Source organism: Lepisma saccharinum, chromosome 12, assembly GCF_977018435.1.
Source record: "Lepisma saccharinum chromosome 12, izLepSacc3.1, whole genome shotgun sequence".
NCBI lineage: Eukaryota > Metazoa > Arthropoda > Insecta > Zygentoma > Lepismatidae > Lepisma > Lepisma saccharinum.
In genome coordinates, this window is record NC_139240.1 from 35383425 (window position 1) to 35400803 (window position 17379).

The window sequence follows — 17379 nt, forward strand, 5'->3', positions numbered from 1 at the left end:
TTTGCTATATCCAGGCTGGAAATTCTAGCATATACAATTTGAGTTCTGTGCACAAGATTTCTCCATTTTCTCATGCACAACATGTCTCTCCAGAGTTTCAATAACTTGCACAAATTTTATAATGTGATTTACATGCAACAATGTCTTGTTACATTTTTTTTGGCTGACTAATAAACTGATTAATGATATTATATTGGTATCACCATGCGAACTGAGCACATAAACAAGTGTTGCTTCGGTGTGAAATCTCCCTCAAGTCCACTATATCTAGAGATAGGCTAATCAGGACTGGACCTACAGCTTAAAGTAGGATCCCAACCACTATGTGCCTTCATTGGGGATTGAACCTGGGACCCCTCGACTGCAAGGTGACATTACGTTACTACTGCATCAATGTAGAGGGCCATATATACACAAACACAATTGTATGGGTACAAGTATTTCAAAACATTCAAAGATGAAACCTATAGCTTGAGCCTTAATATAACTGATTACATTTTCCTCTCCAATGGCATAAAAGGGATTATAATTACTACCTCTTTTTGTTACTATGATGAGCAGACTGGATCATTAACTGAAGATACACATGCGAGAACAAACATTAAGGCACATGTAAGCAAACTTAGGCTGCAGATTCCACAATATGTTATCAATGGAGATAAAAGAGTATGTCCTTAGGGCAAAAAACATTCCTAGTTCTCTATTACCCTGATGAATTTATCTTGTCTCAAGGAAATGACACTGTCTTAATATTTACATGCACAGCTTGCCCATAACTCTGCAGTAAGTTAAAAAAGACTGCTCTTACCCATCTCCCCAGCCTTTAGCCAGATATCTTCCAGAACCTCTAGCTGTTCCTCGTCTGGGATTTCTTCTATATCATCCATGTCGATCTCCTCCAGGACCCTCTTCACATCTGGTGGGATGTCCACCTTCTCTTGTTTCTCTGACTTCATCTCTGCAAGTGCCCCCTTGTCCTTGTGAATTGGATGGCGCTTCGGCTTCTTCTTTGTCTCCAAATATGTTGAAGGGATCTCATTGTTGCTAGAAAGAGAGGAAGACAGAGGTTTTATTGATTAGAATATTCATTCAGTGGCAAACCAAAGGCTTCAAATCTGTACGTGAACTTTGATAGGAATATTGAAAGGATGGTGTAGCAGTCCACCACATATATTAGAATTCAAGTTTGGTAGTTTTGAGATTTTTTATCTTCTATGAACTGAGAGTCGACATACTACCAACATTGTATAGAAGCAATCAATATGTCACTTCTCCAAATCTACATATATTTCAGTTGTCTTCTGTGTTCACTTGTATACATATGACCCAGCATCACGACAACAATTGGGTTCTTGAAAAGAAGCAGCAGCATTCCATATCATATACAAATTCAACATGCAAAATAATATATGGTTTGATTCATCCTGGTTTCCTAGAACTTTCTCAAGCCAAAATAACCACACATACACACAACACAACTTTACATGACTAGTCACTCCACACTCACATGAAAAATTAAATAAAATCACTTAACTGTATTGCTATTTTGCATCTATAAAAAGTTGTTATGTAGCTGGTCAATGATCATAGCATAGTGCCAAGTTATGAGAAGGCAAGCAAGTTATACTTTACACTACTTTAGTTTGCTGCTTGTATATCTTTCCTTTCTTGGTGTGTCTCGTAACACTAATTAACTTTGTAGAAAAAACAATGACTTTATATGAGATAAGCATAGATGATGTATACAGTATGTACAGATAATGGAAGTTTCACCGTGCTGTAGCAAACCCAATACAAAAGATGAAAGCAGGCCAACAACAAGTTTGTTTCGTGACGGATGACATGGCTTAGTTGCATGTTTCTCTGCTAGGAGGCAGTAGGAGGAACAGAAATCTTTTTGTGTCCTGCAATTTGATAAAACGTAGTTAAATTTTGTAACAGTGCAACATGTTTTTGGAACTAAGTATTGTACAGAACCACCAACAGACAAAACAATAAGAGACTGGTGTAGAAAATTCAAGGAGACTGCCTGTTTGCATGGAGGTGCTGCCATCAACATGTGTGGCAGGAGGTAGATTACACTGGCTGTCAAGACACAAAGTGATACAGAACTTGAGCTCTTGTTTTCTTCCCAGTTGCAAATGCTGAGAATTTAAAAGGCTCTCTGATTAGCTCCACTACGAATCCATTTCATTTAAACACTTCAACTTGTAGGATGACTAAAGACCTCTCCATAGTTTAAGAATTTTTGTTATTTAACCACTTTTCTGCCAATTTTGGGTAACAGCAACAATGATAATGAGCAACTATCAGATAAAGTGACACTCATAAAGAACACCCTTGCCTGCTGGGGATTGAAACCAGGGCCGACTTCCACGGCAGAGTGGTTAACACACCATGCTATGACTCCAGGAGTCCAGGTTTTCAATACCAGTCTGGGCATGGGTGTTCTTTGCAAGTGTCCCTTCATTAATTTAATCATATCAGTCATCCTAATCTTCACGATTAGCCCAAAGTGGCAGAAAAGCGAAGTAAAATAAACAAATCAATCAAAACTAGGGGCCTTTGGTGGCGAGACAGAAAGTTGACCACTTAGCATGTTCACCCACCAAGCAGGCTCACTACAGTGTAAGAAAATCTAATTTTAAGAATGCTGTTTCCTGCTGTTGCAAGACTATTTCCAAAGTCAAAAACTATGTATTTAACATTCCTCCATGCTTGTCAAACCTCCTGATGCCTTGGTCAAGAATATGTGGAGCATTAAACACCTGGCCAAGATTCACTAATATCAAAAAATCAAATCTGCAGAACCTCACAGCCAGATTAAGTTCACTGCGGTACATTTTTAATTTGAAACATTAATGCAGGAATCAGGGTTTCCAACCATGAGAGAATACCATCAAGACACCTAAAAGTGACTACTATATAGAATGGCGAGACAGAGGGAGCTAGAATGGTAAGATAGAGGGAGCAAGAACATTTCACAATGCACTGAAGCAGCATGCAACTTTATGTTAAACACAATCGTTCACACTGATCGAAAACACAATCGTTCACACTGATCGAAAGACATGAAAATCATGCAGGGTACACAGAGGAAAAAGATTGTTTGCCAGATTTTTGTTTCAGGATATGAAACTGAACCAAAGACCTGACAGTGGTAAATTTTGCAAACACATGCTCTCATATATATATATATATATATATATATATATATATATATATATATATATATATATATATATATATATATATCACACACACATCCCACAACCACCCCTCACCACCTTCAGCAACACCCTTTACCTCTCTCTACACCTTTCACCACTCACAGTTTTCGACAGCCTAGCGAGGGAACAATATCATTTTTTCGTGTGTGAAACTGTCTATATATATATCTGGTATCAGTGTTCCCCACAATTTGGTTCGAAAAGACGCAATTGGATAAAATTTGACACAAGAACCTGTCTTACGACTTGTGCTAGAACGTACATTCTTATGCACTATTTACAGTCAGCGCTCGATTCTACGATCCCGAATATAACTACCCTTTTCCCGGGAACCGTGAAGTATTTGGAAAAAAGTTGAAAAATTAAAGGAAAAACTGCCGAAAAAAAGTTTCTTGCACTCGTTTTATTCATCCTCATTCCCTTCACGAGCGCTCTACCGCTTGCAAGTTGTTCCCCCACCACACCATGCTTGAGTGATATCCAATAGCACTTGACCTGTCTTCCCCTCCCCCAAGCATGCCAATGTTACCCTGCACCCGACGTCTGCTACCCAACGTGCCAGGCTTGTTTTGCCATTGTGATTTAGCTTGCTCTTGGATACGCGAGAAGCAAAGATCGAATGTGCTTGGATGTTATTTTAAATAAACCTTGACTTGTTTCCTTGTCCTACGAGATACTAACAACTCCGGGGGGGGGGGGGGGGGGAGCAGTCCGAAATGTCTGCTGGAATTGCAGTCTTCGTCAATGTGTATGGCATGTCAAGCTCTTTCATCAATAAATACACCACCTTGAGAGATAAGATCGCAGGAATGTTCCAAAATACAGATGCGTGGCACCTGGAAGTCTCGCCCATCTGTCCAGCTCTGACCTAGAGTTCAGCAGGTTCCCGTGAGTGAGCAACTTTTGCCCTCGTAGCTGACCACTTCCGGTAGCCGCTTTCATTTAAAACATGTTCTTTGTTCCCTGTAACACTTCATAAAAAAACGAAACTGTTAGAGATAATGAAAGCCACATAGGCCAACTAAAGATTGTCAAGCCACCTAAGGCCTGGTTTACATTGGTCGAGTAGACGGGAGAGTAGCTGGAGCGAGTAGGGTAAAGCGAGCTACTCTCCCTGTGTAAACATCTGGGGAGAGCACTGGAGCCAGTACTCACTCCAGTAGTCAGGACAGTCGAGTGGCTGTCCTGTACTAACAACAAACATACAACTGGCGCAGCTGTTAACAAATGCTATGTGCAAAGAGAATGGATCCCATTCTCCTACGTGGTAAGTATTTCCTCGCAGATGACAAACAACTTGGCCGCAAACATGGCGGTGGTGCAAATTCTGACGTCACATGAAACCCACCTATAGGAACAAAACAAAATAAACTACGAGTGTATGAAGTTGAAGAGATGAGACTTGATGTATTTGGCGTAAGAGAAATACAATTAAAAATAAGGAATTTATGTTCAACTAAGAATGATCAAAAATAGAAAAATCAAAGAAATGAGTTTTTTCCCCAGACATGTCCTTGTGCATAATTGTATTCATTCCTCGTGAAAAAAAAAGTGTGTAAACAGTTTCAGAACTTTTTTCTTAAATCGACATCCCCGTCGATAGGTTCATTCTGTCAAAAGAGCACCAAACAGCTGCAGCTACTATCCCACTTTGCTGGAGTCGAGTAGAAAGTGTGTAAATAGCTACTCGCCATAGAAGGGTCGAGTCAATCAGACAGGCCAGTAACTCTCCCACTCACTCTACCAATGTAAACCAGCCTTAATGCGTTGTCATCCCGGTTTCCTAAAAAGTTTACTTTGATCTTATGTGCATCATAACTCCAGTTTCCCACTTCATACGTTTTCCTAACTGTGCCAAAGTCATAATGTTTGCCAAAAAAGTGTTCCCTTGGCCTGAGTGCCTTCTCCCTCTTTTCCTGTCAGCAAACGGGGGGGGATTGGCCGATTGTTTCAGCCATGATTTTCTTGCTCGTGTGTGCACACGGGCTGATTATAGGCGAGGGTGGAAGTGGGCAACTCTTCCTTTTCTTTGACGTCTAAAATGGGGCAACCTGTTCTAGATACATTCTTGAAAACGAACAAAAACCATACGACAATTTAAAAAAAACATGACCTACTCCCCTTCCCAGCTCATTCTCCGCCACACGGCAATGTGATAATTGCAGAATTCAGACCCTACTTTTTTTTTATGCTGTTATATATATATAATATTGCCAGTATTATTGTCTGTTGCATGTTAGAACGTAAAGCAAGGGCAATTTCTTTCTTCTTCACACTGCTGATAAAAGTTCCATCTTCCACATTGTGTTATCTTTGAAATGCTGAGGATTTTCTCTTCGACCACCTGTTGCTCGAACTTCCAGCTGTTCTCCCTTGTTTTTACGCTGCACCTGGTGCCAGTGTTTCAAGCAATAACAGCAATGACTCATCCACGAGGAAGGAAAAAGTCATTGTTTTGAATCTCGCAAACCTGTTTTGATTTGAAGATAAAGAAATTCGATCTCCAGAAAGAAAAACAAAGAGTTAAAACAACTTCCTGTTCTGTGCGTTCTGATAAGCAAAACTGTAAATTTCATTTTGCATCTGACACAAGAATAAATTTTCTGAACACTCACAGCAGTGTTGGAATGAAATGCACACAATATAATTGCCGCTTTTCTTCAGAACCATTCATGTGGGGAAAAAAAAAAAAGCTCAATGTAGAAATGGACGCTGAGTCTGATTTAAAGGAACAATATTCAAGGGGAAACCGTTTGGAGGAGCGGGTGTTTTGACATCGAGAATACTCCTAAATCCAACATTAGATCATCGATTAACTTGCGAGTAAATAACGATCTCGCATTTTGATATCTGAAAATGCGGAGGTTTCATAAACTTGTTTTGAGTTCATTTTATGCTGATGGGTTAATTGGGACTAAATATACAGTTTGAAGTGAAATCCAATTCCAAATCCAAATGATTATCGAGTGTGACACTGTTTAATGTATCCTAGAATATGCATTGGGTGCAAACAGATCGCACGTTGCGTGTTTCCTTTTTCAGGCTGGACTACAACGCAAGTCGAGAAAGAGTTTGGACTGCTCCCTGGAATGGGGGAGGGATGAATATGAAGTTGGTTGAAGCAAAGAAAACGTGACTTTTCTTATGATGTATTTTACACAGCTGAACTGGAACGAAATTTACAGCCCCGATTTTCTTTTTGTCTGGTACCTAGAAAGGTTGTTTACTCTCTCCCGGAAGATCTTATCTTACAAATTAATCTTGTAATAGACAATGCTCAAACATTCTTTCTGCTCGATTATCTCCAGACTTTTGCTGGCGTCAGTGTGACTGGTGTCAAGATTCTTTGAGTCTCGATTGCAATAAGCAAGAGCTTGTTTTCCTTTCCGTAGATCTTGGTGCAAACTGGTTTTTCATGAACTAGAATTGTAAGAATTTCATGGAAGAGCAACGACTGTGCACAATTAAAAGAAAATAACATTTTAAATCCTTTTTTGGATAAATGGTGTTACCATCTCCTAGGAATCTTTGTGTCTGTTTGAGCTCAGTTTAAGATGAAAATTGGTGAAAATTCCAATAACAACCCCTTCAAAATAACCACCCTTTTCCTGGGAACTGTGAAAGGTCATTGTATCGAGACTGGACTGTATTTATAAACAGCACATTCCACAAAATTCTTGCTTGCATCATCAGCTGCAGGAGAGTTGGAACAAGAAACCTATAGTATATAGGATTACACAGTTGCCAATTCAGTTCAAGGAGATTCGATTTGTTCATCACATATTTTGTTGAATCTTAGTAATACAACAAACTATGTAATGCACAATAAGTTTTTCTTCCAAATCAGGGGTTTGTAAAACGTTACCAGATATAAAAATAGTGAATAATAATGAATCCATATTATTTGGGAATTTGTAGCAGCTAAGGTTCTTGGCTCTTCATGCAGGCAAGTTACAAAGCAAGATTCAACAAAAGGTGTCTATTACTCTTCGGACTGGTCAAGGATAGTGAAAAATTTATAAGCACACAGTCAATTACAGCCCATGAGTATCAACTTTGCAGCCCACAAGCATCAACTTTGCATGCAGCCCACGAGTATCAACTTTACAGCACACGAGTATCAACTTTATAGCAAACATGAGTATCCAGCTAAACTGCAAAGTATAAATAAATAAATCACATGCATTGATTGATGTGAATGAACCATTTATGGGTTCACTTCTAAGTTTTGTTATTACTGGTGATCAGCACCAAGACTTCCCTTGAACCACTTACACCATATCCTAATCACTTCCTCCCCTTTTACAACAACAGCACTCCCATCCTGGAGGAGTAAATAAATACAACGGATGCATTTCTAGCTATTGTGAATCAGATTGAAGAAGAATCTAAACCGTGTCCGCATGGCTATTTTGAAAATGTCAAATCATTCTGAAGAACCCACGATTTTCAAAAGTTCAAAGACCTACTCCACTCATAATTCGTCCTCGACTTTATGGAGAATTTGTAATGGGAATCATTCTTTTAACCCTTTCACTGCTACCGGCGAGTATACTCATCCAAGGAATAATACAATCATATCCTAGTATACTCGCCCAACTAGTTCGCTATTTTTAGATTGGCGTCAGCATAATGCACCTTCAAATTTGTTTATCACTGATAGCTACTGCCATCTTGGGAGGTACAAAGCAACTATGTTCATGCATACTGAAAACTCTGCTCTGCTATGGGCGAGTATACTGGTCCTAAAGATTAGCCTATGTTTTTTGAGTTGTGGAATTGCCATGTGAGTTTGTGAAACTTGTTGTTAACTACCACCATCTATAGTGAGAACGGTCGTTATTTTGTATACTTTGCGCATTATTATTGTTTGCAATGGCTTCTAGTCGCCCAAGTATGAGTGCACTTACCAATGATGAAATTGCCGAATTTATTACAAATGACGAAAGTGATGAGTCAGAATGATTTACATGGTGAATCAGATGAGAACAGTGATATTGATGATCCTGATGCACCCGTTTTTTTACATTACTTCCAGCTACAGGAAAGAAGAAAGAACCTTCCAGAAAATGTCATGTGTGTGCCAATTCGACTATAGAACCCAAGAAGAGAAAAGAGTCACGTTATATGTGGCAAAAATGTAATGTCGAACTTTGTGTAGTACCGTGCTTTGAAAAATACCACACTTTGAAAAACTACTAACATTATGTGTGTATTGTTATGTGTATATTAGATAGATTTGTTTCCCAACAAATTTTAGCAGTGCTCCCTTTTATGATACAGTTTCTTGTACATACATTTATAATAATACAGTGATTTCATATACAAAAAAAGTTCTTACAAAAAATACGTATATACACATTTATATAGTTACCTCTGTGTATTATGTGTGTAATTTTTTGGTGATAAATAATAATATGTACAACTTTTTAGCAGTTTTTGTTTGTTGAAACACTAAAATCATTAAAATTGAAAGGGTAAAATGGTACAAATTAAACTATTAAAATGTAAAAAGTACTTAGCACAGCATGGTATTACAATTGAGAAAGTCCTTAGCAGTGAAAAGGTTAAGAGTGTGTAGATATCAGTAAGTGTCATCATCCACAAAGATTATCAGTTTACAGAGAAAATTTCACAGATCCACTTTTTAGAAATTAGAATATATTTAATTACAGATCTGATTAGAAAATCACTGACAAGACAGACGAAAGGCCCAGCAAACCTTAAAGCCAGCAGTACACAAGTGAGAGTTTACTGCCACTGTGATTGAGCATGTTAGGTGGTTGACCCACCGAAGGTTACAAGGTATGAGTTCGAAGACAGACATGGGTATATCTCACCAATAGATGAGCAGTAGTGAATTTGTATCGCGTGCTTGATGAAACAATACCTTAGCGTTGAATTTCTTGTTTGAAATGACAGTGTATTTAATGGTATTTTGTGTATTATGACACAATATTAACCACTTGGCTGACATAATTTTCTCAAAAATGGTCCACATTTTACACATTTTTTTATTGTGTGTTTGTAATGTACCGATATCGGCAATTAAGAAACAGTAACGAAATTCTATTTTTGGCGTCATATAAGGTCACAAGGGGCAGAAAAGTGACAAATAGCACACACACAAATTTTCAGTCACCAATGTAAGCTAATTCCTTAGTCAGATTGTGTAGCTAGAATGAGACACATGTTAACCACATGGGATCATCGAGAAGAAGTGGTTCCACAAATTCATGACACACACATCAAACGTTTACGGCAACCAAACACTTGGGCACAAACACATTTAAAAAATATCCCTGTTCATGGTTCGAGAATGAAAAATGCATTGCTTCATATGTGTACACTTGAAAGAGGTACATACTTCTCCCACAAAAAGGTTTAACAGAAAAAGTAAGTACCTCTTTGAGTATACTTGTTAAAAAAAAAGTGTTATTGTAAAGTGTTGGTATGCATCAGGAAGAAGAGAAAAAGGAACTGCAAGTTGTGAACATCTCAAATCCGGGGACAACACTGAATTTCTATTTCACCCTTCCCTACTTAGGATCACACAGCATGCCAAGTATCCTTTCTAAGGAAAATATCTCACCAATCTCCATTGGGCATTTCTCCATTCTTGTTTAGCTCCATGCTGTTTCCTTTCATTTTTTTCCCTCTGCTACATCTATATAAGACAAAACATATTCTTGCCAGTCCCTAAAGCATAGATATGTATATCAAAATATGCAACACCATTTTAAGAATCAAGACTTCAAGGGAGAAATATATTACATTGAGACCCGAACAGCTCAAGCTTTCTATACAGAGAGTACGTATGTAATTTCAAACTCGTAAGAAAATGTATAGACTTTTAGTAACACCCACAAAATGTGGGGCTTAACTCAAAGGGCCTCATTTCACACTATAAATGCAATAAGTATATGTAACTTTTATGCAAAACTTGACTCAAAACTCTCTGGCAAAAAAAGAACTTAACCCAATTATCATGGCAATGAAAACTCATGAAAAATTTAGTGCAAAATGTCAATCAGGAATTATTTGAAGGAACAGGTACACTAAGCTAACTGAAACGGTTTATATAATGCAGCCTGGTCACATTATCACACTGAAACAACAAAAAAAAATGGGGATGGGTCCTGGGGGTGTTCTAGATATTATTAGAATAATTAAATCAAGAAGACTTAGATGGGCAGGCCATGTGGCACGAATGGGAGAGAAAAGACGAGTTTATAGGATTCTTGTTGGGAAACATGTAGGAAGGCCAAGACGAAGATGGGAGGGACAACGTTGAGATGGACCTAAAGGAAATCTGTAGGGATGGAAAAGAGTATATAGATCTTGCTCAAGATAGGGATAGATGGAAGGCCTGTGTTGCTGCAGCCATGAACCTTCGGGTTTAAGAAGGCTAGAGAGTTAGTTAGTTAGTGCTGGGAGTGAAGCCAGATGATTATGGGGTAAACAAATATTAGAAAATGCAAGGAATTTTAAGACCTAAAAAATTAACCTGACTATGCAGAGTAAAGTTGTGACTAAGACCAAGAATTTCCATAAATATGCACTAAACGAAAAGTATGCCCCAAAAACAGTAAAACTTTCTAATTAATAAATTGCGTTGTTTTCCTGTGGTGAACTATTTATGAATAAAAAAAAATAAACAGAAAAGTAAATCAGTACCACATGCTGGGATATATTTTATATTAGTGTAGGCCAATCGCAATGAAGATGATGACGCAATGAAGATGATGAGTGATGATATGAAACTGATGAAGAGGCACTCCTAAGGAACATCCACGTGCAAGGCCACGATTCGAACCTTAGACCCATGGGATTGTAGTGTGCTGTACTAACCACTCTGCCATGGAGATCAGCCCATTACTGTTGTTAAAACACGTAAAAACTTCATTTTTCAAATGGGAACTCCCCTTTTATAAATTACGCACAAAAAAATGTATTTAACTTAAACTTTTTTTTTTTTTTTTACAATATTCACTTATCAATAGTTATAAACGATTGAAGATAGCAGCTGTACCACTACTCTGCTTGCTACAATGAACCATGCATTTTCAAAAATCTGGGCTTTTCCATGACCGATTTATTCAAACGGTTGATTTCCTCGACTTAAAGATTTCCAGAGTAGTGGAAACCCTGTGTAAGTAACAAAAGAATAAATACAAAAGGAATATTCCTGTCTTGCATAAGCTGGCAGCAAAGGAAAAAGTTTCCGCAATGCTACTTTTGATGTCTGCTTCTCCGCATGGACACAGCACCAAAAAATATCAACTACAAACTGGTTCCTACCTTGCCTTTAAACTTCTCTAATGCTAAGAAATAGATTCTCCACACACATTTTTCCCTTTGTTGTTTGAAATTTTGTCTTCTACTTAAAACAAATAGAGCCAGGGCATTTTTCCAAACTTGCCCTTGCATAAAGTGATTCTGGGATTCACCCAGCCTCAAATAAATGTCTACCTGGGGGTTAAAGACAGCAGTTTTAAGTGCTGCTGATCCCATCAGCTCCACAAATGGCTGACATTGGTAATGTGTGGAGCTATATCTCCACATGACATGTTGCAAGGGGTAGCTTTACTTACTCAATATGAATAGTTACTACAGTTGATTGATTCCCTTACAGTAAATGCAAATAAAATGAAACTTGGGTAATATATTTCATAAGTTTTATTGATTTTTTTAAGTGATTAACACATATAAATAACCAGTTGTGTAAATTGCAACTGCTATCTTTGTAACAATCATTTTTTTATTATTTTTTGGCACATTTATCGTACAATGTTTTTGAAAATTATATTAATTTACAGACAACGGCAACAAATCTTCCCATTTTTCTTTTCTTAGAAATATACGAATTTGGTTTTATAGATACAAGAATCCTGCAAAATTCAACAAAAGAAAAAATGTCTGTGGGAACACTGGTTCATAAAAATGTCATGGTAATAGGACTAAATTCTTTAATACCAGACATGAGTGTCGGAAAATTATGACAATTCTACTCCCAGGGGTTCAATGTTAGGGCTATCTGTCATGGAACAGTACATGCTAGCAGTATAATGTTACAAGACATACTTGCAATGTTTCAACATTACTACAAATAGCGCTTTCCACATTCAATCCCTTGATTTCTACACATACACACACTGATTGTGTTGGATTAAGGTCCCATTTAGAATGATCACCTTTGTATGTGATGTGAACTCTTGAAATATGAGAAAGTCATGGACAGTGTGTTTGGGCACAAAGTAGCAAAATAAATCAAACTGTTATGGAATTACGAATATATTGATACCAAATAGTCTCATATTGTCAGATTTTGTGTAGTTTTCTTAAACATGTTGCTCCAATCGTTTTCAAGAGGTGTCTCCCACCAATACTCTAAAATCTAAACAATTAGATCCATTTCGAATTTTCTCCTCTTCAGCTGTAATTGTTTAGGCATTTTCTGTAGAAAATAAGCTTTCAGTGCAGCAAAACCATTACAGATGAATAGACAACAGGAAACGCAATAATAATAAAGACCGTAAATGTTTCCGAAGGGATTCTAAACATTTAATTCACAATTTAGAGTATCACAAATTTAAGGTCCTTGTGGAACCTTAACAATGAGAATAACCACATAATAACGAGCAAAAAAGAAAGAGTGAGAGAGAAACCTATCTGAAAAAAGGCAACAGACAAATGGAACTTCAGGAATATCTCTAGAAAGATTTTTTTGAACAGATGAAAGTCAATACCCAAGTAAATACCCATATCATGGGTAATTATATAGGAACGAAAAGTTATCGAATATCACTGAAACACAATGCCTCAAACAAATGCTGGCTATTGCACGAACTCTTACCCTAAAACCAAAAAAGTCTCAACAAAAATTCTAAAGGATTTTATCTTACTTGTGTTTATGATGATCAACTTTTTTTCCCATTCAGGTACTAATGATAAGAACTTATATACAATGGAACTCTTACACAAAGGCAGTTAGAACTTGGGTCTGAAGAAATATTAGTTTTGTGATACCCCCCACTGTGAATTTTGTGCAATATTTTTGACAGTAGCAAGATATTTCAAGAACACTTAAATGTACATAAACTGTCATTCACACCATACTCAGAGTATCAAGCATATAAATTCTACCAACTAAATTCTACGGTCTTGCATAATTTTATTCACGAATGAATTAGTCCCTAACCTAAAAGCACTGAATTAGTGTCCCCTAAGTCTGGACCCATGGGAGTTTTCAGCAAGATGATGCCCCTCCACATTATGTGCTGACAGTGTGGCATTACCTTCACGCACAGTTCTCCGTACAGTGGAATGAATGCTGAGGAAGAATGACATGGCCTCCAAGGAGCCTAGATCTCACTCTGCTCGATTTTTAAATGTGGGGCCATCTGAAAGGCCAAATTCAGGGTATTTTCCATTTTAAAGAAAGCACTGCGCAAGCATGTCAGTAAATTTCTGCAACTGATCCATGAAGTGTTGCAGGAGGAAGATTTTGTCTTCAACTGTGTATATGATGCAATGAGGGCCACTTTTGAAAAAGTCTGAAATTCTATGTGCCTTCTGCGGGTCCAGACTTATGGGACATTCTGTTGATCTATCACAGAGAAAGAATAACTACAGAAGCTCTTAAGAAATAGAAATTTGCATTCTGTTGTTAATTTGGACTAGAGTTCCTTATACTCTGAAAGTGATGCTCTCAGCCCAAATCTGTACATCTCTCACAAAACTATGGACTAAGTATGCTAACTGTAAAGCGCACAATGCATTTTACCTACAATAACCTAACATATAGCAGAACCTGGAGGTAAAAAAGCAATAGTTCATACAAAATCTGTTAGTGAAGTGCAAGGCCATATCTTTCTTGAGACAACAGCTGACACTTTTAACAGAAACTACCACACAATGACCAACTAAATACAAATACTTTGATTACTTTACTGCAAAAAAAAAAAATGAAGTCAAAATAACTTTGCTGTAGTAACTTCATGGGCTGCATAACAAACTAAAAACTTTAATTGTAATGAAAATTTAAGATCCAGGTATATCATTTTAAAGGCAATTTATCTCTGTTTCTGACTAAGTTAGAAATCTGGATTTCAAATGATCAGATATCCATTTTGGATGTAACAGATAATCTGGATATCTGAACAATATGGATAACAATATGGATATCTGGATATTTTAAATCTAGATATAAACTTATCCAATATCCAGATAAAATTTTATCTAGGCTTGGCCATCTCTAATATAAATAATTATTCTCTAGCATGTTACAAGGCTCTCTATAACATTCTCTTTATAAATTATAAACTGATTAACAACAACATAGTAACGAAGCAAAACTAAAAATTAAAAAAGAAAAATTGCCCTGCAGACAGACAGGATATGGCGAAAGGACGATCTGAAAAAATACACTAATCGTGCACAATGGAAAAAAACTATGGATCAAAAAACTTCCAGATTTAATATATGAAACATTTGTCATATCCTTTCATATTAAGCCATTTCACACACATTCAGGCATATATAAATGAACACACGCAATTCCAGCACCATATGAAAATCATGCAACATGCATCTTACAACAAAAACCACACCAAGATTGAGCAATCGAGCAGGATCCAGTTAAAGCTGAGAGAAATGTGAACCCAACACTCACTTTTTGTTACACAGGATGTCTCTCTCTGTGGGTGGAGGTGCTGCTGAATGGCGAGTGGGGTCTTCAGGATGGGGGCCAACATCCTTGCCCAGTAGCCACAGCTCATATCTATCTGGTTGGAACCTCTTCACAAACGTGTCCATGCTTATTTTCACAGTGTCTTTCCTGGAAGTGAAGTACAAGTGTTAGTCCTGACTGCTTGATGTAATAAAGTGTAAAAATCTTGAAAAGATTTATTGAAGTTTGCGAAAATAGGCAGGTACATGGAAGTTTTACCAATAAATGACTGATAATGTATGTTTATGTTCACGTGTAAGTGCAAGGTTGTTTGGTTTAAATCGGATTGATTTAAATCGTGTGATTTCATTTTGACGAAATAATTTATAGAATAACGTACATAAGTAATTTGTAGATATCAGAATCATTTTTGGTGAAAGTACAATAATCTCGTTCAATGGTGTTTATTAGGCTCTTAAATATTCTAAAATTTCCAATGAATTAAACCCCTTCCTGTGGATACCTACATTTATATTTTTGATGCAATATGCAAGAATTGGTTCTTGTGTTCACAGTAGCCGATCTTCCTGGCAGAGTGGTTATCACAGCATGCTATGATGCCAAAGGTCCTGGGTTCGAAACCCAGCTTGGACATGGATGCTCTTTGTGTGTCCCCCTTCAAATGCATATCATCATTCATCCTCACCTTCGTGATTAGTCAAAAATGTCAGAAAAGTGATGTAAAATAAACCAAATCAATTTCACAGTAGATATACAGGGCATCTGTGATAACAGGGGCTAACATTCTCACCCTGTATTAACAGCTGATACAGTTATATTCCCAGTGGAGATACGTCACACTGGTTAGAAAATGTAAATGTGGGTCCACTCCTGATTATATGAGCATGAAGTATACTTTACATAAGTTTTTATTAGCTTTTTATTGTACTGTGATTTTAGAGCTTAAAATACAGGAAAATGTACAACCTGAGAAAAATTTATAACATTCTGTTTTATTGGAACCAGAATGCAAATGTAAAATCCATGAATGCAACATCCAGTTTTCACTGTATTTCTCATTTACACAAGAACACCCACTGGCTCATTCTGCGTGAAATTGACAAATAAAAAATACTTTGAACCTTCAAGTTTTATCTTTACAGTTTTAACATGGAAATCAATGAATTTAGTAAATTTCATGCATATTATAACACCAAAAAAAAGGAATCAAATATGTTTTTTTTTAAAAATGGTATTTTTGAGATTACAAAAAATCTGTTTTTGAAAAATTGCAAATTTCAAGCAACAGTCATGTTGCATTTCAAATTAAAGCACAACAAAAACAAAAGAGTATGACCCCAATTTTAACTCTCCAGATCAAATGGTTTTTGATCTACAGCTGTTTAAAGATTGCAAAATGTCAAATTTGGCTATTCTTTCTTTTTTGAAAGTCAGTAGCTCATAATTTTAGAGCCCAAAAAATCTCAAATTTTAATTTTTGTCAACTTTACCGGTACTACCACTGTATGAAAAAAAAATTGTCAATTTGTGAGGTGTCAAGGTTGATTTGAAAATGGAATGACAGTAAAATTCAGGAACGCAACATCAACTTTTCACCGTCTTTCTTACACAAGAACAAATGTGAAATATCCTTCACAGCATGCCATGATTGTACAGGGTGGGCCAAAAGTTGGTATACATTATACAGTATATTTGTGATGGGATAATGTGTACGTACTTTTGGCTCACCCTGAATTGAATGTTCCCAGACTTTTCAGGTTTTTAATAATTTAATAAATTCCCCATAATTTAATAAATTTCCCAGACCTTTTAGTCACAAGTTGATTTTTCCGTGTTATGAGATCTGTAAAAACCTCTATATACCTTAAAACACAAAGGTGTATTTTACCATATTACAAGTACATAAAAATGAGTTCTACTGCTGCCATCAATAGCAAGCAAAATCTTTACCTGCATGAACACTGAGTAGCCCTTTTGCCATACTCAACCCAACGAGGGGCTGCAAAGTTTGTTGACTCTGCGCAGTTAAAGCCGTGGTTGAAACCGGCATGGTAACCATATGGAAAAGTGATCATTATTTCTCCCTTCTCTTGCGTTATCTGGAAGAAGCAAAACAGTGATTAAAAACGGATTCTTCAGATTTCTGAACACATGTGTAGTAATATTTAGTACCCACCAACATACACCTCTTTGCAGCTAGATTTTTTCATCTTTGGTATGTCTGATATTCGCATATCAAAATTGAAATATCTAGATAATATGTATTAGGAATGGCCAAATCTGGATATCGAATATTCTGATATCCACACAGTTTTATCATTTGTCCACATATTGTTCATATTTCACTGTACAGATTTTCTACAAATTCTTCATCAAATCTGCACTATCCGGATATCTGAATTATCCAGATTATTCATTGCATCTGAAATGGATAATTTGAAATCCAGATATCAGTTA

At 36.8% G+C, this 17379-nt stretch overlaps 1 protein-coding gene across 8 annotated transcripts in view; it reads right to left on the bottom strand.

The window, feature by feature from the left end:
- Positions 1–17379, bottom strand: part of LOC145995971 (uncharacterized) — a 133608-nt gene that overhangs the window by 37332 nt on the left and 78897 nt on the right. For 7 of the 8 annotated variants that reach the window (XR_014442737.1, XM_083132061.1, XM_083132064.1 and 4 more), the window contains exons 7-10: positions 16873–17021; positions 14905–15069; positions 9823–9897; positions 809–1044 (exon numbers count right to left, since the gene is read on the bottom strand). Coding sequence is in view for 7 of the 8 variants with exons in the window: in XM_083132061.1 (XP_082988187.1) it covers positions 809–1044; positions 9823–9897; positions 14905–15069; positions 16873–17021 (625 nt within the window). In the remaining variant the exon portion in view is untranslated. The remainder of the gene's footprint in view (positions 1–808; positions 1045–9822; positions 9898–14904; positions 15070–16872; positions 17022–17379) is intronic. The other variant, XM_083132065.1, reaches the window with a different exon arrangement.